This window comes from Alosa alosa, chromosome 1 (genome assembly GCF_017589495.1).
Source record: "Alosa alosa isolate M-15738 ecotype Scorff River chromosome 1, AALO_Geno_1.1, whole genome shotgun sequence".
NCBI lineage: Eukaryota > Metazoa > Chordata > Actinopteri > Clupeiformes > Clupeidae > Alosa > Alosa alosa.
In genome coordinates, this window is record NC_063189.1 from 45,680,450 (window position 1) to 45,704,971 (window position 24,522).

General features: G+C 44.5%; 1 protein-coding gene across 1 annotated transcript; it reads right to left on the reverse strand.

Moving 5' to 3' along the window:
* Positions 1–1,143: 1,143 nt before the first annotated feature.
* Positions 1,144–23,501, reverse strand: dspa (desmoplakin a). Its single transcript, XM_048244774.1, is given in 25 exon segments — positions 1,144–4,949; positions 5,372–5,902; positions 5,904–7,199; positions 7,481–7,579; positions 7,732–7,839; positions 7,954–8,037; positions 8,418–8,580; positions 8,769–8,962; positions 9,542–9,680; positions 9,826–10,001; positions 10,686–10,879; positions 11,355–11,541; positions 12,029–12,155; positions 13,487–13,641; positions 13,841–13,996; positions 14,715–14,840; positions 15,504–15,599; positions 16,358–16,462; positions 16,633–16,800; positions 16,969–17,028; positions 17,195–17,320; positions 21,377–21,518; positions 21,934–22,055; positions 22,600–22,681; positions 23,207–23,501. Coding segments are annotated over 25 exon segments (8,061 nt in total). The 5' UTR covers positions 23,401–23,501; the 3' UTR covers positions 1,144–1,718.
* Positions 23,502–24,522: the final 1,021 nt, after the last annotated feature.

The window sequence follows — 24,522 nt, forward strand, 5'->3', positions numbered from 1 at the left end:
GTAGATTAGTAGACTATGCACTTTAACTACCTCCTTCATATTTCATTTCAGGTTTAAAAAAGCAACTCAGGATCAGATGAGGAAAGTATACACATATCTCCCCATTTTTAATGTCCAGGATTGGTATGCATGACGATGTGAACTCCGATCTCCATGCTGCTTATCAGAGCACAGACGAGTCTTATCTGTGTTTGGTCAATAGCTGGCCTGCTAAAGGATGAAGCAGCACATGAGAAGGGGGAAAGGTTGGCTGGAAAAAAACTGCAATCACTTAACACCCTGATTGGTTGCCCTGAGGGGTTTAGACATCCAATGCTGTAACCATTCCCAGTGCAAAACTGTGCCCATAATAGCAGATGTCGAGGGACTATAAACAAAAGCTACACCTACACCTCACATGCTGAACTTTTTCTTCTTTATTGAAATGCTTCCAAAACCATTGTAACTTTCTGGTCATTAATTTATCTGTTTACTGAAAGCTGTGGAATGGGCTGTTACATAATGTTACCTGGGGGTGAAACTGTGTTTGATTACAGAAGGAGTGTCTTGGTTAATGTTTCACCTTTACAAATGCCCTTTACTGTCTCAGTAACATCAGACACATGCATTCTGGTTGTCTGTGTTATTGTTCAATGTCTGTGGATTCTAGCTTCATGACCTGCTTTTCATATTTAATTTCCATACTTTATTTGACAACAGTATATTTACAGCAATTCTTTTCATTTAAACCGAGCTTCCCGAACATCATATGTTGAGTTTCTGAGTTTCCACTGGAAGGCAAAGAGAGGGTTTTCATGCAGCAGTCCCATTCCCAGATTTAGTAGTGGAGTGTGAGGAGACTAGAGCCATCTAGTGGCCGTTTGCTTTTACTCCTGTAGGTGAAGTAACACTCAGCCTCAGGATTTGCAGCACTACTCATATTCAACCACAGAGTTACATGATTTAAAAGTGAGAACGAAAGGAAATAGAAGTACAATATCAATCTTTTTTCAGATTTTTCTCACTAGTCTGAAAGTACATTTCACTTTCAGGTAGAGCATTTCCACGTTCCACATCTTTTGTCTATATTCGGTTGACCATAAAGCATAAAAGTGAAGTATCTGACCACTCAAAAATAATTGAAGACTCAAACACACGAGCATATGCATGAACTACAAGTGTTTATGAAATTTAATGCTCAAATACAAAACATTTTCTCTTTTTTTACATCCAAAGCCTTTAGCTGCATTTCCTGATGTCATGTTTACATATCAAGACAAAGTTGTAATACATATATTTTTCAAAACTAAAATGATCCATGTGTAAGAAATCTAGTTGCCTAACTATCTTAATGGCACATCATAATTTAATTTAATCAAACATTTTAGATAACCAATCTTTCAGGCGTAAAATAATTTCTCAAACATCTTAAAACAGAAGACAGTGTAAATTTGCATTATATTATAGGAGCTAACCAAAGACTATCCACACACCATTAGAAAAGCAGTGATTTAGAGAAAAACAATATAACATACTGACATCATGTACTAGAAAGCAATGCTGAGCTATGCTTTGCAGGCCTGAGTTCTAACTAAGTAAATGCCAAATATCTCAAAACGAATAACTGTAAAGTAAAGGTAAAATATAATATGAGTAAAAGTTTGACTGAGTGACTCTTGTGACATTACAACTATAAATCTGAAGAGTGAAACTCTCCCTCACTGCATCACGTGTGATTCTTATGACATGGAGCCGGCGCTGAAACTTTTGGAGCTGCTGCTGTAGTTGTAACTGTATGAGGAGGAGTAGTCCACACTTCCCCTGCGAGAGCCGGAGCGAGAGCCGGAGCGAGAGCCGGCCCTGGAGCCTGACCGGGAGCTGGGTCCAGACGACACATTGTAGGGGCTGCTGATGCCCTTGGTGGACATGGAGGAGGCCTGGAGCATCTTCATGCCCATGTTCTCCTCCACCATGCAGTTGTCCATGGCGTCTTTGTAGGAGATCTTCAGCTTGGTCTTGGGGCACGTGAGCATCTTGGGGTAGCTCTTGCTGTCTTGGAGTTTCTGCGCGCTGCGCCCATCTAGCCATCCCCTGCGAATGGCATCCTCGATGGTGACTCGCTGGCCAGTGGTTGGCTCCATGAGACCGCCTGTCACATACTGGAACTCCATGAACCTCTGGCCAGCTTCGTAAGGAAGCCACTTCTCTTTCATGGCCTCTGCAGCCGACATTTTCCTCTTTGTTTTGATGTCCTCAAAACCCGAGTAGGCTTTCTGTGCCGGCTTCAACTTGGAGGCCATGTCGTCCTCGATGATGCCCTGTTGGACGGCGTCCTGCAGGGAGAGCCTCTGACCGGTGGCTGGATTGATGATGCCCCCGGTGCAGGCCTGCGCTTCCAGAAGCCTCTGGGCAGTGATGTTATCGATGATGCCGCGGCGTTGTGCTTCAGGGATGGTGATCTTCTCCAAGGTCTCTGTGTCAAAGATGGCCGCCACGGGACTCTGGTCGTCGAACATCTCGGCCGGTGGAGAGAGGGTGATGGAGACGCTGGCGAAGCGCTTGCGGATGGTGGGGGAGGACGGTGTGAGCTGTGTGGGGCTGCTGCACGTGACTACGTCCTCTGCGCTGCTGGACACGATTGTGAGCCCAGAGCTTTGGACGTCTTTGGTCAGGAGGTCAGCAAACTGGGTGAGAGTCAGCGCCCCTGAGCGGTACTGGTCAAACGTGGCCTGGTTAATAACGCCCTGATTTAGAGACTCCTGGACGTCGTATTGAGTGCCTGTTTTGCGGTCCACAATGACCAATCGGACACTGCCATCGGACGCCGTGATGGTGATCTCTTCCCATTCGCACTCTTGTTCGGATAGCTCCAGGAAGGTCTCATAGTCGATCAACTCTCTGTGGTAGGCCTCCCGCACAGTCATCTCTTTGCCTGTGTCAGGGTCCACAATGACCACCCTTCTTTTGCGGAGCGTGTTCTTCTGCGAGGACTGCTGCTGCTTCGCCTTCTTCTTGTCTCTGAGGGGGAGGAGGATGAGCCCCGTCTTGGGGTCTTTCATGCACCTGTCCTTCAGCTGCAGATACGTCAGATTCTCATGAGTGTTGGGGTCAAAAAAGCCTTTGGTGTCATCCCCGTCATAGCTCAGGATCTCGTTCATCTCTCGATCAAAGTAGCCTCTCTTGTAAGCCATATCCACTTCAATTCGGTGGCTGTGGATAGGATCGATGATGCCACCGCTTGCAATCTGAGCTTCCAGCAGCCTGATACCATGACCCTTCTCAATGAGCTCTTTTTCAATGGCCTGGAAAAGTGAGATGGTATTCCCTGTGTGCGGATCTTTGTATCCGGTGACTGCCCTCTCTGCGGAGAGAAGCTTGTCTTTGTACTCCTTGCCCACTAGGCCTCTCTTATGCGCTTCGTCCACGGTCAGAGACTTGTTGTTGACCGGGTCAATCATGAACCCAGAAGCAGCCTGGGCCTCCAGAAGCTCCAGGGTGGTCCCTCGTCTCAGGAGCCCCTCTTTCATAGCCTGGTAGATGGACAGAACTCTGTCATTTGCCTCGTCATAGATACCTGCAATGCAGTCAGATCCATGCAAGTAGGACTTCAGCTTATCTTCTATATCTTGACTTGTGAGGGTTCCTTGGTTTAACTTTGTCACATCACTTTGATCCAGCAAGTTGGCTTCCACCAGGTCAGAGATCGCGACCTCATCACGGAGCCCTTTCACTGTCAGGGGTTTGTCTTTGGCTGGAATCAGGAGCATTCCCGTGGCAGGTTCCATTCTGCACTTTTTCTTTAAGTCGGTGTAGGTGATCTTCTGCTGTGTGTCTGGGTCCAAGTAGCAGGGAGGTTTTTTGTTCAGGGCCCTGTAGAGCTCCTCATCGATCAGATTGCGATCGAGGGCTGCATCCTTGGTCAGGTACACACTCAGCGCGGGGTCCAGGATGCCACCAACGGACTCCTGCGCTTGAAGAAGACGCAAGGTCGTCTCCTTGTCAACGTGTCCTTTCTTGCAAGCCTGGCCAACGGAAAGGAGTTTTCCAGTGTATGGGTCTTTGAACCCAACGCTGGCTGCCTCAGCTGTGATCAACACGTCTCTGTCGTCTGTATCCACCACACCTCGGGAACATGCAGCGTCCACGGACATTTTCTCGTCGAACTTGGGATCCCAAATGTGGCCGGTGGCTGCCTGCGCTTCCAGCAGCATGATGGCGCTCTCGTTGCTCAGCATATTTCGGCTCTTGGCTTCGGCGAAAGGCATTCTGCCCTGGGTGCCCTGCACCATACCAGCGATGACCCCCGTGCCCTTGAGGTTGAGCTGAATGTCAATGGCCACCTCGGAGACGGTCTTCTGGCCCTTCAGCAGCTTGTCCAGAGTGGCTTTGTCGATGATGCCACAGTCGCACAGCTGGTGCGCGCTGACCTTGCGCCGCACGCCATCGAAGAGCAGCTTGGACGGGTCCACCATCGTGACTTTCTCCTCTGTCTGCGTTTGCTTGCAGAAGGCGTCCGGACGCTGCTGGAGTTTTCTGATCTCTCTCTCCAGAGCCTCTCTCCTCTGGTTGAGCTTGAGGATCTCCTTCTCGGAGCACTGGAGCTTGCCCTTGTAGCGCTCCTCCAGGCTTCTGAGCTCCAGCTTCAGCTGCTCCACCTGGCTCTGAAGAGAGCCCCGGTCCCTCGTGGCCCTGTCCTTTTCCGTGGAGCACTCGGACACCTGTCTCTCTTTGATCTCGTACTGACTCTTCCAGTAGTTGAAGTCCTTTGTCATCTTGTCCAGTTCGTCCTGCAGCCGCTGCTTGACGCGTAGCTCAGATTCCATGGAAACCTTGATGCGACTCAGCTCATTTTCAAGCTTCTGCAACTTCCCCTTGTCTTGCTCCAGCAACTTCAGCTTAGCCAGCAGGCTATCTCTCTCCTGGACAACCTCAGTGTAGTGTGTTTGTGACTCGTGTATCATCATGGATGTCTGAAACACAAGAAGAGACAGACAGAGCAAAATGAAAAAAATGTACCATGTTTATAAATGAAATGAAAAAAGTCCACCAAATTTCCACCATGTTTACAATTACAATGAAAATAGCATAATCTATCTATCTAAGTAAAACTACTGTAACACTACATAAAATAACATAATACTGTTCAAAGTTTTGAAAACATAAAAAGCAAGATTATATAGGTACAAACAGCAAGAAAAGCATAGAAAAGGTGGATGTATTCTATAGTGCCAAAATGACACAAATATGACAAAAAATGAATTGCTACTGTATGTCTGCCACCATGCAAAAAGTAGCAAGCAAGCAAGCAGCATGCAATTAAGCGTGAATTTCAACAGAGTAAAAATCCAGGAGCAGTTTGTGGAGATTTGGCAATTGATCCTTAAAATAATACCTCCATGGCCTGCTTTTGGATATTGGACATTTCCACCCTTAATGCCTCTCTCTCTTTATTTAACTCATTGATGAGAGTCTGATGTTCCAGAGACATTTTAGTGCTGTTCTGCAGCTGCAGCTGAAGGGCCGATATTTGTGCCAAGCTCTCGCTTTCACTGGCATTCTTGCCCTTCTTCAGGTCATCTCTCTCCTGTCGAACAGAACGGAGTTCTTCCTCCAGCTTTATGCGCTCCTTGGTCAGCCTCTGCGTCAGGCTCTGGAGTTTCTCGATCTCTGTGGCGTTGGCGTTGAGCATGTGGCTCTTCTCCTCGATGGTCTTGTACAGGGTCTCGTTGCGCTGGTTGGCCTCGCGCACTCGGGCCTGCTCCTGCAGCAGCTGCTGCTGCAGGGCCTTCAACTCGGCGGTTAGCGTGTTCAGCTTGTCGGTGGTGGCCTTGTGCTCCCTCAGGCTCTTGTCCAGAGCCTCCTGGACGGCACGGAGGTCCTGCTCCACCCTGCGCTCCGAGGCGGAGTCCTCCTCCAGCTGCATCGCGGAGTTTGTTGATGGTGGTGGTGTACTCCTTGCAGGACAGGTTCACACGCTCCAGTTCGGTCTCCAAGCGCTTCCTGCGGGTCAGTTCGTCTTGTCGGCTCTTCTTCGCCTTCTCCAGCTCGTCCTCCAGCCCGTCCACCACGGCCTGCAGGTCGGTGATGCGAGTCTGCATCTGAGTGATGTACTTGCCCATCTGCTCCTTTTCACTCTTCTGCTTCTCCAGCTCCACGCGCACCAGGCACAGTTCCTGGTCGGAGATCTTCAGCTTGTTGATGGTCTCGAGCGACGAGACGTTCTTGCTCTGCAGCTCCACCTGAGTCTGCTTCAGCGTGTGGCCTTCGGCCTCTAACGCCTTACGCCGACGGGTCTCTTCCTCCAGGTTCTCTGTGAGCAGCATGATTTGACGGTTCTTCTCCTGAGCGTCCTTCAAAGCCTGGGCCAGGGCATCCTTGTGTCTCTGCTCGTCCGATGTCCTCTGCTGCACGATGGTTTGAATCTGGATCTCCAGCTCCCTCCTACGTCTTCCCTCCTCGGTACCTGCTGACCTTTGCTGGTGGGCCTCGCCCTCGGCTTTCCGCCTAGCCTCGTCTGTCTGGCTCAGAGACAACTGCAGTCTCCTGAGCTCTTCCTCCATGTCCCGCTTCTCCCCTGACAGCTGGTCACATCTCAGCCTCAGGCTACTGATATCCTCCTCCTTCTGTTGGGTGGTCTTGAGGATGCTGGTCTTGGTAACATGGATCTCTGTTGCGTACGTTTGCTTAAGGCTACTTATCTCCTGGCTGCACTGGGCTCTTACCTTTGAGGTCTCGGACTCGGCCGCCTTCCTCTGCGCGGCCTCTTCATTCAGCTGCCTCTTCAGCCGCTCGATCTCGCGCTCCTTGTCCTTCACGGACTTCTCAAAGTCGATCTTGACCCAGTTGAGCTCGTCCAGCTCCTTCTGCCTCTTGCGGATGGCGGCCTCGTAGTCCTCCTGCTGGCTGGTGTAGCGTTCCTCAGCCAGCTTCCTCTTACGTTTCTCCTCGTCTATCTGATAGGTGAGGCGAGTAATCTCGTCATTCAGATCCCTCACTTTCATCGAGGTGCTGTCCAAGTTCTCCCTGGTGGCGTTGCACTGCCGGGTGACGTCTCTCTTGACTTCCTCAATGGTGATTAGCTGCTCTTTGGACTGGTTGAGCTCTAGCTGATAGCGAGAGAGACTGTCCTGCAGGGACTGATTCTTCTGGGTTCTGTCTCGAAGGTCATCCTTCAGGCGTTTCAATTGCTCTTCCAAGTAGTCAATATTTGTATTCTTTATCTGTTGTTGGCAAAGGAAAACAAATAAAAACATGAGATTTCATTTCCTCATGTTTTTCATATATAAGCATAAGCTTCTGTTAGTTTTGTTAATGTACATATTGCCTTACTTGCATCCCATGACAGCATTACAAAAACACTGCCTTTTCAATTCCTGACTACCATTACAAATACATATATGAACAAATGCATCAATAACACGATGAGGAGTCAAAGAACTATATACAATGATTGCTGCATTGCACCACAAAAGTAAAAAAAGCACATTTCATCATTTCACACCTTAAGTTCCTCCATATTTTTCAGCAACTCTGCAAGGTACTTGTGGTAATCTGTGGAGCGTGTTAGCAGCTCAATGTAGCGAGACTGCAGATCTGCTGCCTGTGGAGATGAAGGTGGGAAGTCAGACTGACGGTCAGTCATACACATAAAGGACCAGCACTTTACCAGAGGAGGACTTATCACCTCAGTTTGGGGGTCACAACCAAACATGTCTGTAGTGTGTAAGTGTATCTAGTCACCGGTGACCGTACCTCTTCTCTGATGACCACAGCCGGAGAGTGTAGCATGGTTCTCTTGATGGGAATGTTAAGGAGTGTCTCCAGTCCAGCACTATAAGAGGCCAGCTGCAGTTCATAATCCTGGAAAAAAACATGTATTTACATAGTGTGATGCGTTAGTACTTGTAATATAGCTACAATGCTGATGCAGTATTTGACATGAAAGCATAGGGAGAACTGCATTAAAGACTTTACCTTGATGGAGGAGGCACATATGTCTGCATCTTTCTGGACGTTTTCAACCTTCTCTTTCTTTCCCTTGATTTCACCATGAAGCACCTGTTAAACAACCACACGTCAGCCAATTAGAATGGAATCATTTAATATTCAAGTAATGCCTCTATTAGTAACAGTAAGCTATTCACATATGGCTGAGCAGTGTGGCTGAAACTGATGATTCACAAGGGAACGTTTTGAGCAATGTTGCTGGGCAACCTTGACCTTCCTGAATATTGTTGTTCTGGCACAATCCCATTGATATTGGACAGCCATTTGATTTTTCTTAAAAACCTCAATAACCATTAGGCACATTTTCACGATCATCCAATCAGAACACATAAAACCGCTTATGTGGTTGTGCTGCAACTTCTCTCAAAAAGTTGCCCCATGTGTCATCAACGCTATTCACAGTCACCACAGGTCCTGTCCCTGAGGCCCACCTTGTGCTGGTTGAGGTGATCTGTGAGGGCCTGCACGTCTCTCAACTTAGCTGCCTGCAGGGCATCCAGACGCTTGCGCGCATCGTCCACCCAGTTGTTCATCTGGCCGCTGGTCTGCTGGTAGTGCTTCAGCTCCTTGTCATGCTTCTCCAGGTCCCACACACTGAGACACAGTACAGCAGGGGAGTGGAGAATTAGCCAGGAAATGAGTGAAAATGGGCTGAAGGTTTAGTCATTTATGTGTGTGTAAGTGTGTCTGTGTGTGTATGTCTGTGTGTCTGTGTGTGTGTGTGTGTGTGTGTGTGAGTGTATGAATATATGCGTGTATGCGTGCGTGTTGAGAGCCCTCACCGGCTGTCAATCTGAGTCTGGATGCGACGCCAGCGGTCCATCATCTGTCCTACCAGGTCGGCGTATTTGGACAAATCCACATCACACTGGTGGAAGGAGTGGTCAATCTGCCCATTCCAGTGCACTGCCTTTCCCAGCTCGGACTCCATAGTGTTTAGCACGTCCTTCTTCAGCTCCAACTCAGACTTCAGTTGCTGTAGCACACACATGACTTATTAAAGAAGTTCTTAATCCATAGACCTATCTGTTGAAATTAGTTGGTACAATGGATATGTTAGCAAGAGATGCTAATAGAGTAGACTAAACAGGCTTATTAGGAAAGCCAGCTCTGTCATGTGAGGTTGAATTCAGGGAGGAGGATGCTTCACAAGCTGACAAGAATTTTGGAAAATACCTCTTATTCCTTAAATGGTAGGCTTGTTAAGCTGAAGAGTGCCTTCAGTAGCAGACTAATAGCAGACTAATCTCGCCCAAATGTTCCTCTGAGAGACACATAAGGTCTTCCCCTCTGGGCCGCAGTGATGTGGCTGATGACCGATCTGACTTATCTTTTTGATTTTTACATTTTTTACCTGTACATACTTTTTTAATGTAAAGAAGTGTGTGTGTGTGCGTGTGTGTGTGTGTGTGTGTGTGTGTGTGTGTGTTTACATGCAGAGGATGGTGCTGTTGTCAAATTTCCTTTAGAATGAATAAGAATTTCTTATCTTACATTATGAATATATACTGATTGACATGTACAGTAAGTGACATGAAATTAGTTGACTCCTTACCTTTAGTGTGTCGCTGTAGTCCTCATTTTCATTCACATCCAGGGAGGATGTGTCTTTCTCAGTCAGGCGGGCTTCGTGCACCTTGATGATATCCTCGGCCTGGACAAGGCTTTGCAGCAAGGCCCTCAGAGCAGTCAGCCTACAGGACAAACACATACCAATACTCAATAACGTGAATTTGACCATGTCATGATTTCATGGCAATTCATAGTTATGATAACATATACATATAGTTATGATAACATTAATATAGAGATTCACAGGGTGTATTGTTAAGCCCCTACCTTTGTAGATAGGCAGCAGAGAAGCCCTGCAGACTGCCCAGCTTCTGGTTGATGATGTCCAGCTGGGAGCGCAGGTACTTGGCCTGCTCTGGGTCAGCCCCTTGCAGCTGGTGCAGGATCTTCTCCCGGAGCCTCAGGTATTCATCGCGAATGGCGTCCAAATCATGGTGAACACCCTGCCAATGTGTAGCCACAGAGCTGCAGTTTAGCCCAACAACATGGGAAGGACTCCACATCAGCACATACTGAAATGCTAAAACAATGTGCCCTGTCCTCATGGCATGGGAAGAGTGCACAAATAAACGTATAGTTAACAAACATCATTCTATTGCATGTCCTTCACTACCACTAGTGTAAAAAACCTATTGAGTTGGAGTGCTGCCTGGAACGATAAGTGTTTGTTGTTAAGATGGTGCTCTTAGGTTGAGGGCTTGATCAATTGTAAAAATAAGAAGATAGCTAAAGTGAAAACTTCCTGACGAATGCTTTTGAGCCGTAACGTGTCAAAGTGTTTTTTAATATTGATCTGGCCATGAAATAAAGGCATTTTAATTTTTTTCACTTGATGAGTGCCTACTTCTTATTTTTACTACCACTAGTGTGTATGAGTGGTCTTCTGGGGTTGTGTGTGCTGTGCTTATGTAGCTCAATTAGCAAGGGACAGCACACAACTATCTAGCCTACTCCTGTGGTTCAAAATTGGTAGAATAAGGCCATAACCAGACCAAGGTAAAGAGCCTGTTATTCGTGGGAGAGTGAATGTGAGCATACTGATGATCTGCCCTGTGCTGTCGGTGGCTATGGATGCAAGGTGGCTGCCTAATGAACGGCTGTGATATGAACAATGAATGTGAGCACACCTGGAGGAGGAGAAGGCGCTGGGAGCACTCCTGGACACTGTTCTCTCTCAGGGGAACGTGCAGCTGGTGGGTCAGACCCAGCTCGGCCGCATCCAGGCGCTGACGCAGCGTGTTCAGCTCTGACAAGATGCTCACATTTAGCACCGACACCTTGGGCGGCGGCTCCTTCACCACCACCACCTCCTTCTTGGTGGCTAAGCAAGACAGAGACCAACAGAGGTTCTTAGTACAAAATTGTTGTTTTTCTTAAAGGTGCAAAGGAACTGGTGACTAACAAACCAAGGCTCTTATTACACCATAACAATCTCTCAGGTAGTGCACATACTAATACAAATGTCAATCAGTATTATTACAAAGATTGTGAGCAAAAAAACTTTACTTTACATTGCAAAAAAATATTGTAACTTGCATTGGATAAAATCTGCTAAAATGCTTTCATGCAAACATTCAACACCAGTACTTATCACAAATGATAGCTACATACTACTACTATGCCTTTTTTCTGTGCAATGAATTTCATAACCATAATCAACACTATAAATAATATCAGTGGATACAAATATACTTTTCAGTGCATTCAAATACACTTTTACTTTTACATTTACTTACTTGAAAGTGCAAAAATAAAGTATGATGCTGATTACAGGAGTGCTCATTGTAAGTGCTTACTCAGAGTAGGGATCTGGATGACCAGCTTGTCGTAGTGAGTCTGGGCCGCATTGTACTGCGTCTCAATGTCCTGTTTTTCCTTCTCGCCGAACATCTCGGAACCGTGGCTGGTGCGCAGGAACTCCTGGTAGTGAGTCTCCAGGCGTTTGATGATGCTGCGGTACTCCTCAGGACGCATTGTAGATAACTGAAAGAGAGATAGAGAGAGAGAGACAGAGAGAGAAAGAGAGAGAGAGAGAGAGAGTTGAGTCTAAGTTGAGTTGAGTCTAATAGTGCTCCTGTAGTTCCATTTTTGGTGCTAACCCCACCAATATACCATGGGCTAGACTCCCAGGAAGAGCAGAACATACCTCCTCCAGCTAGAGCATTTACTTCCACTTAACTTCTAAACAAATGTATGTGATGTATCATATAGGGACCACTTGTTATGTACTAGCTCGAACAACCACTAGATGGTAGTAGCGTAATGGCCAGAACCAGGGCCGCCACTGTGGGACGCGACAGAGTTAAAACCTTCCCAGAAATCCACATATTTTTTCTACTTGCTCTGTGAATTCCCCTATCAAGTCAAGTTACAACCTATTGCATAACAGTTTCGGTCAGACAAAGTTCCAGGGGGCCACACCCATTTGTGGTTTCAAGATTCTGGAATGAGATCACAGGCAGGCGCTTACCATGTTGAGAGTGAGGGAGTTGATGTAATTAATGTCTTTCACGCAGTACTGCCATGACATGAGGCTTTTGATGTTGATGAACAGCTGGTTCCAGATGTTCATGATAGCCTCGTAATACTGCTCATTTCTATTGAAGACGGGAAAAAAGCATGTGTTTCATTTCATCTCTAAGTGCAATACTGTAATATCAATGAATGAGATCATTGACATTGTTGTAAACTGATCAATATAACTAAATCATCTAAGTGACAGAGGATAGTTTAACAACAAACTCCATGTGTGTGTTCATATATGTGTGTGTGTGTGGGGGAGTGAGAGAGAGAGAGAGAGATGTGTGTGTGCGTGTATGTGTGTGTGTGTGTGGGGGGGGGGGGTAGCCAGAAATATTAATGTAGATATGCCTGTGCACATCTGCAACATTGCCACATGGGCCTCTATCGCATCAGATTTGTTAAGGGTGATCATACACCTGGAAATTATAAGATGGCACTCAGAGCTTTCTTTTGGCTCCTTGGCATTTTAATCAGGTTTCTATCTAACAAATTTGACGTGATCCGTCACTGTACACCAGCGTAAACACCAAGTCAATAGTGGCTGTGCTGAAGTCATTCCACATTCATTTGAACTTTAAATATATATATATAATATATATTTATATAATATATATATATATATATATATAATATTATTTCTGTTGCTTTTGATAAAATCAATGCTAGTACATTCCAAATATACTGCCTATTTTTAGGATTGTTTTAAAGAAATGCTCAATCCACAGTCTCACTACATCATTGGCTAGTTTATAAGCTTTGTACAGTGTCAAACCTGAACAACCATACCCCAGGTAATACAGGTAAAGTCCTTACATAACACCAATCTGGTCTCTGATTAGCTGTCAGAATTGATAGCCCATCCATCTGCTGTATCTTCACTCACTTATTGTAACAGATGACCTACCTACAACCTACAGGGGTTTCCCCCTTCCTCTCTTCTGCCTGTTCCTGCATTATAGAATTCGATATTCGAAATAGGCTAGTAGACATAACAGTGCTTTTCAAGTTGTTGTAGTCCACCTTTAGTCCACCATCGAGCTGGATATCTAATTCATTGTTGTTCATTGTCTGTACAAATACATAGATTTGCAGTGGTTTTGGGTCAGTGGGGGTCACCTAGCTAGTGTGTCCAGAATTAGATTTATACACCCAGATAGACCAAGGCATAACCTGTGGCTATGTGAGGGTGTCTTTGTGTGTGTGTGTGTGTGTGTGTGTGTGTGAGAGAGAGAGAAAGAGAGAGAGAGAGAATGTCTATGTGTGTGTGTGTGTGCGCGTGTTTGTGTGTTTGTGTGTGTGTGTGTGTGTGTGTGTGTGTGTGTGTGTGTGTGTGTGTGCGTGTGCGTGTGTGTGAGTGTGTGTGTGTGTGTGTGTGTGTGTGTGTGTGTGCATGCTAATATCTCACTTGCTGGCCAGGTCAATGCTGAGAGGGTTCGGGGGTGGAACCATGAGGCACACAGAGGGGATCAACATCTCCAGTCCTCCTGGCCCGGTCACCTGCCACTTGCTGCGCTGTGAGTTGTCCTTCAGGATGGCCTCGTTTCCTTTCAGAATGCCCTTCTGTTGAGCACACAGGCAGGAGACAGAATACATCAGCCCAGCACATAGAATAATGGCATAAATCAGAAAATAATCATTTAAAAAGTATTCTCAAAGTACAGTCAAAACTGCATAGGACGGAATGCATGTGTGTGTGTGTGTGTGTGTGTGTGTGTGTGTGTGTGTGTGTGTACTTTGTAAGCATGCTTGTCTGGCTGACCTGGTCCTGTTTGAAGTCGCACAGCGCCTCCACAATGACTTGGCTGCTGAGCTTGTCCACTGGGTTCTTGCGAGGCTTCAGGCGGACGATGCTCTTGGATTTGTTGACCAGTGTCTGCACTTGCCTCTTGTGTTCCATGAGCCTCTCTTTCTCTTTCTGTGGATCAGATATGCTTGAGTCACAGTGCAACAGGGTGATCACACTTAATCAATGGTCAAAAAGGCCAACACCAAACTACACAACTGGCTGAGAAGGTCTGGTGTGCCTACAGCAGGTTTGTTGACCATCTACAGTATGTTGGCTTTGTCCAGCCCACTCTAGATTACTCAAGCTTGGCATGGAAACCTGACTCAATCGATGACTGAAAAGATTGAGCGTATATCATTGGTAGAGCATACACCAGTTACAAACATGCCCTCCATGTCCTGTCACTAGACAGCCAGAACAGAGAGATATAGAAAGTCTCCAATCCCATTCCCGACTAAACTTCTAAATCGGATATTAAAGTAGTTCTGAAAACTTAACAATACACACAGCCACTACTCCAATGCTACAATGGAATATGTAAAAGGAGAATTGACAAGCCTAGACAAGAATTGACATGTTTTACAGAGTTGCTTCTAGAGATCATTACTCAGACAGCAGAGGGCAAAAAGGAAGATGAACATCTATGTAGAATTTTATGTAGAAATCTATTGAAGTATACATAGAAATCTACTGAAGTATACATAGAAATCTATTGAAGTTTATGTAGAAATCTATTGAAGTATACATAGAAATCTACTGAAGTATACATAGAAATCTTAAATCTTTGTAACTTTTGTAACAGTGCTACTGTACATGGATGAACCCTGGTGATCATTTTATAAAGCACCTCCAGATTGCGTAGCAGATCGGTGAGGTTCTCCAGGGGGGTGGATTTGTCACAGGTGAATTTTTTACGGATGTTTTCATGCTCCTTCTGAAGCTTGGTGTAGGTCTCACCGGCCTCTTTGAAGAACTTGAAGGGAGAGAAATGTCAGTTAGATGGTTTATAGCTCAAATCTGCACAGGCGTTCTGCACATACTAGGTCAGACTGTAAAATTACAGAAACACACTGAAGTCTGATCTACTTATTATCGTTTCGGGTTGTGCATAGACGTAACAAAACGTGACTCACTCCTATATGGCATGGACAACACTAACACAGATATGCAAACACTTCTTTTACACCTAGCCATCTGGCAAATGAGTTCACACAAAGTGTCCTGCTGAAATCTGTTCCATTTCATGGGAGGAGAGAGAGAGGAACTGGAGTAGAAATAATACAAAACTCATGGGGCCTGTTTCCTGTATATGGATTAAGCCTAATCCTAGAGTAATCTCTTATTTTGGGGATCTTCATGGAATTCTCTTATAGTCAAGGACTAGGCTTAACTCATTAATTCGCCTTATTCACTCGGCGGCCAGAACGATGCTAAAAGGTACACTCTGTTTACAAACTGCCAAAAAAAATCACTGAAGAAGAAGAACAGGCCAGTGAACCATTCTTCTTTTTCGATGAGTTTTTTTTAATAAGGCGAATGGGAATGAATGTACCCATCAATGGCACATGGTGTACAGCAGGGTTTCCTCTCAGGATGGAGAACATGCATCCGTACTAGCAGAGAAGGAAGTACTCACCTGGCTGTAGGCAGCGTTCTCCTTCAGGTGGAAATGGATGCACTTAGTGATCTGCAGAAGCCAGCTCCACTGAGTTTGCAGGGTGTCCATGTAAGCCTGTGGCCACGAGGAGTAAGGAGAGATTCCCACAATGGAACAACGATCAAACAAGATAAACATAAAAAAACAGCACAGGTTCTCGCAGAGCTACTATGAGTACAGGAATATTTTTTTTTTACCATGCAAATATGATGTGTTCAAGATTTGCATGTGCTAGCCTCCGGCTCTTCCAATTAAAAGACAAATGAAAAGAAAAATGCCACAATGTTTTCATTTGGGAGGGCCTAGTTAATTAATGGTGTCAAAGAGAAAACTTCCTAGGTTGCCAAGACATAAATCTGATAAGTTGTTTTTTGTTTAAAAATATATTAAGTGCAACAGACAATTGTGATGTTTGACAGAATGCCTAATACGGTTCCCAGTGTTACCATGTTTTTAACACTTTCTGTTTTCTGGGCCCTCAAAATGGTCAACAAATACTTAAAAATGTACCAATCTGGGAATCCAGATGCACAAAATAAACAATATAAGAAGTTGGAAAGACGAAGCAAAGAAGAAGTAACATGGTGAGGAGGCACAGAGCAAGTGTTTTCCATTTCAATCTTTTACAACACCACCACATACTGCAGCTTTAAGTGTCTGTCACTGTCCTCAACCCATGTGGTACCAATTAACCAAAGATAGAGAATTGCTCAAACAAGCCTGACATGATCCCCGATCCAAAGACTCTACCCTAGCACAAGAAAAGTAAACACTTCCCACAGTCCAATGTTGAGACGAACTTTAAGCTGGGGTTCAAGAATGAGAGAGATTACCTCTATCTTATCAGCGGCCGGGTGGTGGTTTTTCAGTAAGAAGTCCACTTTCTGCTTCAGTTTGTTCAAGTCCTTCTCTTTAACCTCCAGGTCACTCATGAGTTTCTGATGAAAGAAAACAAGGGAAAAGATCCATTTATCTGTAATTGTGCTCAGAGGGAATCAAAACACTTCTAATTGCTAGTATCTCTACCACTTGGGTTCCTAAGACAAAGTATATTCCAAAATGACTTCCCCTTTAAAAGTGCAAGCACACACTGCATAAGGTCACTTACAGAGTAGCTTTCCTGTTTTTTGGGAATGTAGACGTCAATGTTCTTTTCGCCCCAGTCGAACACCAGCTCTTCCTCCTCACGCTCATTCACCCACATGATGGCTCTGGAGATCTCCTCAATGATGCCCTGCAGCTCCCTCAGCTGAGCCGTGCGGTTGAAGGACATTTTCTAATGGAATCCGAAATATTTTTAAAAGGAGAGGAAGAGGTCAGGTCAGGTCAGTTTAGTTGTGCTCTTCAAATACCAGTACAATCAGCCAAAATACAAAGCTAATGCATGAAAATGTTTCCTTAACATCTAATCAATTTAAGGGGAAAATGGCTTCTATTCTCTCACCTGTAAACTGTCCCATTCTTGGTCCAGAGCATGAAGGGAAGCTTTATCTCCCTTGTGCAACTAAGAAAGAAATAATGACTCATTTAGTCAGACAAGATTTAGACAGTCTCTCTGTGTATTTGTATTTTTGTGTGTGTGTGTGTGTGTGTGTGTGTGTGTGTGTGTGTGCGTGCATGTGCGTGTGTGTGCGTGTGTGTGTGTGTGTGTGTGAGGACAGTTGACTCACCAGCTCGTTACGTGCTCTGTCCACCTCAATGCTCTGCTGCAGGGAGCTGTGGTACTTGCCATGCTTCATTATCTGCTGCTCAATAGCCTCTGCATCATCACCGAACGGAGCCTTCTCAATCAGCCGCTGGGAAAGACACAAGACAGTGGGACTGTTAGCCACGTGCCTGGAGCCAGGCTCATAGTTTCAATGAAAGTGAAGGCTAATATGCAACTCCTGTGTACCTCAAATGTTTTCCCTGTGTATTCTCATGCACTCATTACCTAGTTACGCAGTTTAGCCAAGCACTTCCTAGACATTTACCAGTGTGAGGACCCTGACGGGTCTTAGACTCCATCCTGCTTTGGCGTACATGTGCCTTCTCTCCCTCTTTCTCCCTCTCTCACTCGTGCTATCTCAGCAGGTGAGATAGTGCTTGAGCAAGTGATAGTGATCAGGTGCGCCTGATTGACATGGGTATAAAAATTTTGACCACGACAGTCGGGGCTGCTCCTGGCGTTTGACTTTCTTTGTCTTAAACCCCTTGACTGACTGCATGACATGCATGAAACGTGGTTCCTTTCATTATACTGATTCGCACTACACTATGTTATCTTTATTATGTCGTCTTTGTTAATATTCCCTTTATTATTTAATAAATTCACTTGTTTATTTTGAGATATGCATGTTTTTAACACTTTCTGTTTTTCTGGGCCCTCAAAATGGTCAACAAATACTTAAAAATGTACCAATCTGGGAATCCAGATGCACAAAATAAACAATATAAGAAGTTGGAAAGACAAAGCAAAGAAGAAGTAACATGGTGAGGAGGCATAGAGCAAGTGTTTTCCATTTCAATCTTTTACAACACCACCACATACTGCAGCTTTAAGTGTCTGTCACTGTCCTCAACCCATGTGGTACCAATTAACCAAAGATAGAGAATTGCTCAAACAAGCCTGACATCTACTAAAGACTCTACTCTAGCACAAGAAAAGTAAACACTTCCCACAGTCCAATGTTGAGACAATGCAAGTGGCCTTCATGCGTTGAGCCATCATGTGACAGCAGACACAATGTCTTTGAAGTAGTTTGCTTTTTGTTTTTTGCATATGTTTTGTATAAGTTGACCTATTTGTTGACCAAAATAATCAAAAAACAGTGTTGAGCACATAAGTAGGGGCAACTCAGAATACATCAGCCAGGTACAGATATGAAAGGGAATATACATTGTTGAATAATGGTCAAAATCATTTTTGTTGTTGTTGACAGCCTGTAAAGCCTGGGACAGGTCCCTCCCCTGTTCTCTATAGAGGCAGGGCAGCCTTGGCCTGCAGGTGGCAGCAGGTAATGTTTAACTACTGGCCAGCGGAGAGAGCCGCCCCTCTGGGGAGAACTATTCCAGCTATGCTCCTCTGCCGTGCTCCGGCTCAGCAGCTTTGATAAGGGGCCATAACCACGTCCAACCGCCTCCCTCTGGGCAGGCCTCCATGAGCCGTGTTGTCTGACTCTCTCCTCTGTCTGCCACTCCCTGCTTTGTCTGCTTGCTCTACTCCCCCTCGCTCTGAAGCACTGGCTTATAAGAGTTCCCAATTAGCAAGTAGCTGCGGTAAATATTGTGAATGGCCGGGCCTGTCTTCGAGTGAAAGAGCCCGGGGGTGTAGTGTGACAGCGTCAGGTAAGGCTGAGCCCGATAGCGGGGGAGATAGATAGCCATTTCTGATAGGGCTTTGACAGAGAGAAAGGGGATCCTGGGAACTCAGCATTCTGCCAGGCTGGCAGGCTGCTGACATATGCATTATTCAAGGAGGGAAGAAGGGAAATGATACACTATAGGAGAGATAATGAAATGAGAGAAGAGAGAGAGAGAGAGAGAGAGAGAGAAAAGAGAGGGAGAGAGAGAGTAAGTTGCTGTCTGTCAAATGGTAAACTAGCAAACGTCCAGTAATGTTACGGTATCCTTAACTTTTTTCTTTTTAGTTCTAACTAGCCGCCAGAGCTCCGCATTTTTGCTTTTTTTGAGGTTTGGTTGCAAGTCAAGTGCATTGTTTGAAAGTGTGTGATGATGGGCGGAGACAAACGATGAAGCAACTCATATTATGACAACAAGGAGGGAACATGCTGTTTGTGTTGGGGAGACGGAGACGTCTGAGAATAAAATGAATGACTCCAGGCACAGGAGGTGACCGCAAGACTGAGAAAATGGCATATTGACAGAGAGACTTAGCATGGGCCTGTGAAAGGACATGATTTAGGGTGTGGAGAGAATGGGTGAGGCAGGAGCTATGCAGGGTGTGTGCTCACCAGAAGGGTGTGTGCAGACTCCCACTGTTGTGATTCACTTATTGATTTTTTGTTGCCTCTTTAGCTCTATCTGCTATTTCATTTTTCTGCCTCCCCTGCTTCTCTCTCTCTCTCTCTCTCTCTCTCTCTCTTTCTCTCACTCACTCTGTCTCTCACTCACACAGACACACAGATTCTCTCTAAATTAGATTCTGGCTCTTGTCACAGCTTGTCACAATACATGATAACTGCAGCAATGTAGAAACACACACACATAAAAAAAACACACATACTCTCTCACACACACACACACCCGCACACAGTTGAACCAGTTTGTGGTTGAAGAGGTTGCTCCATTATCTGGCAGAGCGAGTTCCACCAAAGTGTAGTCATGCACTGCTTGTGTCTCAGGCCCCCCTTCCCTCAGGAGTGAGAGTGAAGTAAGAGGGAGGGAGTAGGGTTTCTCAGCACAGGGAGTATCCCGGGCCATGACACATACTCACACACACACACACTCACACTTTAACTCATTCATTCCTCAGGGCCAGAACTGGACAACAAGCAGCTAAATGCACACAGTCTTTGGGGGAAATTATTAGCATAAACTTTTCACCTTATCCTTCGGTCATCTCCTGCAACCGGTATTTTGTGGTTTGGTTGTTATTTTTTCTTTTTGTAAAACAATTGTGGATGACTGTGGACATTCATGAGTCTAGGATGTCACTATTTTGAGAGGGTCAAGTGTTTAAACTGGACACAAATCACAGAGGCAAAAGAATACCACAGTAACCAAAGAATTCCCATACTACATCTGATTGGATAAACACAAACAGCTCAGCCAATGGCACAGAACTTTGGGGAACATACAGTAGTCAGCAGATTTTTTTCAGTTTATTTTCTGCTGAAATACTTGATTTATTGTTTTTAGAGACGCAATATGTGTATATTTTGGGTCTGAGGAAACCACATGTGGTCTGAAATAACTTTTTCTAAGGACTATTCCCTTTTATAGGGGAAATACTGCATACATTAATGAGAATCATCTGAATGAATTTGTAGGCTATTGTACAACATACTCATCATAGCTCATAAATATAACAAATTAAAATTGTTAAATGCCAGACATCCCAAGTCTCCCGGAAGTTCCGGGAGTCTCCCGCATATTGATAACGGTTCCCTGATGCCCGCAAATTAGATAAAATCTCCCGGAATCTAGAGCAAGCGAGCGAGCAAGAGCGCGCACACGAGACCAAAACTTCAAATCGTGTGTGCATCTGAGTGTAGCGCGCACACGACGGGGATGGAGAGAGAGAGAGGTAGTGCGTGTGTGGCTCTCAAGACAGAGAGCATCCTGATTGGCCTGTTTCAGTTCAGTTCAGTAGGAACAGGAGCGTCATGGCAGAGGCAGAGTGCCCCGCAAAAAGGAACATTTAAGACCCATTTCACATCAGACTACACGAAAGTGTACCCTTGTCTCATAAGAGTTCAAAATAACGATAGTCTTGCATGCTGCACTGTTTGTAACAGTGACTTTAGCATTGCCCATGGCTGGTTGAATGATTGCAAAAGACATGTTGAGGTGAGTTTAACAAGTGTCATTTCATGTGCATATTATTCCAGCCTACTAGATGGCTATTTGCCAAGGCTACATAAAGACCAAACTATCAAAATCTACATATTTTACTATCACAATTTCTAACTATAGGCCTTCCTTATTTGGTGTGCTGAGTAGAGACACTTAATTAACAAACATAGGCTATTCATCACTATTTCAGTATCTAAGAAGGCTAAAGTAATTTTTGATATTTATTTATTTATTTATTATTATTTTATTTTTTTTATATTTTTTTTTGGGGGGGGGCTCCCTGAAATGGCTTTTTGCAGGTTGGGATGTCTGAAATGCTATCTGGATTTGTTTACCTTCTGTTGGTTGATCCATGCCATGGCATCAAGGAAGTTCTTGCTAGGTTCCTCCCAGCCAACGCTCCCACGGTTCTTCCTTGGAGCAGTTCCACCGGCAGCAACCTGGATCTCTGACATGGCCCTCTGGGCTTCTGAAATGCTGTTGGTCATTGGGTTTATGGTCAGAGTTCAATTTTCCTGTTCTTTTTTTGTCTTTCTCATTCTCTCTCTCTCTCTTTCTGTAACTCTCTCTTTCTGTTACTCACTCACTCACTCACTCACTCAGTCACTCTCTCACACACACACACACACACACACACACACACACACACACACACAAAACATGCAACAACAACAGCAACAAACAACAGCAACAAACATAAATGTACATGAAGCTCACTCCAGGCGCGCCTGCAGGTGTACGTCTGTACGCACTGTGCGTACCATCACTCAACAACGAGAGAAAATGTACCTTCTGTGTGTGTGTATATATACAGTGCGTACCATAGCATTAATTCCTGCAGGCGCCCCTGGCTCACTCATACATAGATAGATTTGCATGTATACATTCTCACCTCCCTCGGACCATGTCATTGTTCTGACCATAAGACTGTAGCTCCATGGCAATGGCCTTCAGTTGCTCTATGCACTCAGCAGCCATGGACATCGACCTGGCCATGTCTGGCGATGGCCCTTCCTGGAGAACAACCCAAACAGCCACCCATGACCTTACTAGACCACAGCTACTCATATTCAGCACTCAGCACTGTGTATATGCAACCATTCTGGGGTGCATTAGGACGATGACTCAGTGCCGTATGCATGCTGTCATTACATGTGTATAGAAACTCCTCCACTCTTCCCCTGACAGTCAGAGGTCACAGAGGAGTGGATTTAGCTATGCTTTGATAAGGTCAGTATGTGAACTATTGCATCAATCAGTTATTATATTGCATGCAACTGGACTATGAAACATCACAGTCTCTCTGAGAGACAACCACATACATTGCATACATTGTGAATGTGAATGAAAACAACAACGGCGACGGCACAACCTCATACACACCAGTGCTCACCAAGTACGAAAATATGCCTAGTAATCTACCCAAGTTTAACTGTGAATGTTCACTATTGTTTATGAATGTGTCATTATTCACCAATTACAAATAAGTAATCTACACCCTGAAACAGAACATGGCATTGTAAAACAGAATAGAAGATAAGAGATGGTCATCACTTACATTTAGAAAGATCTGGTTGGCTCTGAACAATGCTTCCATGCACTGTGAATTTATCATCTGAGCCCTTTTATGCAATTTATATCTGAATGTAAACAAAACCCCAGCCACAGTCAGTTACCAAAAGACTTTAGACGAATATTTATTTAAAGCATACATGGATGTAAGGTGAACATGTAATTAAGGCACAAATTACTTCGTAAAGTGATTTAAATTGCGTGCACCGTAAAATAGAGACAGTATGTTTTGTAGACTGTCATTGTGTGATCATATCGTTCAGCACCCACCTAGGTTAAATCTGAAAGCAGGAATACCTCCGACTTTTGACGTCGACCAGTTTAGTGCAACAACCCCCCATCTCCTCTACTCGACGGCTTTAAATACTTTTTTTCACCGTCAGATAGCTACGGTATGGTTTATTCAGTAATCCGACGGGAACATAGAAATATACAGACTAAAATAGGGTAGATAACTGCTACGTTTACCGTAAGTTATCTGGCAGTGTTGGAACATATATGGAAAGAGACATTGAAAAGACAAAAAGCAGTGTCTTGAAATGTATGAATTTGCATTTGCTAGTTAAACAATAGAAAAGAAAAAGAATGCTTACCCTTGTCCTCCTCCTCCTCCTCCTCCACCACCACCACCACCACCCAAGGAGCCTTTCGAAAAATGCTGATATTCCGAATACTCGGTTTGATATCCATTTCCCCCAATCATGTAACCACCGGACAGATCTGGCCTTGAATTAACTCTCCGTCCTAGAGTATTAACTCTGGAATTGGAGCCGCCGTAAGCACTCATTTTGGAAGAGTTTAGCACCTGTTGGAGTCCTCGCTCCCGACGATTCAACTAAAGTCTGTGAGTATTTCGTCCCGCCTCTCGGTATCCAACTACGCAGACTGTCTGAGTTACGGAAGAGTCCGTATTTGGTCACAGGGCCACACCTATCGGTGTTTCAGATGAAGACAACGCCGTTTTCGCTCATTTTAATGACGAAATATTTCTCACGGGCATATTAGTCATCCCCTCGAACAAGGAAAGTTTCTCAGGTTGAAGTGAAATTTTCTGTGGTCAAGGTCCCACATAAGTTCAGCTGGATGTTGATGTTGTGTGTATTATAATCTCTCTCTCTCTCTCTCTCTCACTCTGAGTGTGTGTGTGTGTGTGTGAGTGTGAGTGAGTGAGTGTGAGAGAGAGAGAGAGAGAGAGAGAGAGAGAGAGGGAGAGAGATGGGGGTCACTACCTTTGTCCTTTTTGAAGTTTTAAATTTCATGAATTGAGCTGCAGCTCTTGATAGGTGATATGTGTTAACTGCAGCTCTCAGACATCGAAGTGTGGCTAAGTTGATAAATGAACTCATCTTTACCAATTGTAACAATTAATTGTGAAACCTTTTAATAACCTTAGGTTGGAATTAGAAAGAGACATAGTGTCAGCCAAAAGTGTCAGCCAAATAAATAATTAAGTAGGCTAAGTAAATAGAATGCATCAAGTAATCAGGAAGTGGCATAACATTTTAGAATAGAAAATGTACAAATAATAATGCTTTTAAACTGACACTCTGTAGCTCTTGTTATGTAGGTTCGAAAAAAAATGTCAGAAATAGCTGACAGGGGTACACTGTAAAAAATGTGACCAATGGTTACTTAAAAAAATTGTGGCAACAAAGTGACAAGTGATATAATTGAATAGATTTTAAGTACTACAACTTTGATTAAAATTCATTGAATAAGTCAACTAGATTTACACAAAAAAAATTAAATACATTGTAATAACAGCAACAGTTAAAATGTGTAAGATTTAGTAATTGCATGCCAAATGATGAGTTATATAGCCTAAAACTATTGAGTAAATCCAAATTAATTTCACAAGCAAAACTGACTTGCATTTACTAACTTTCTATGCAAAATCAATTTAGATTTA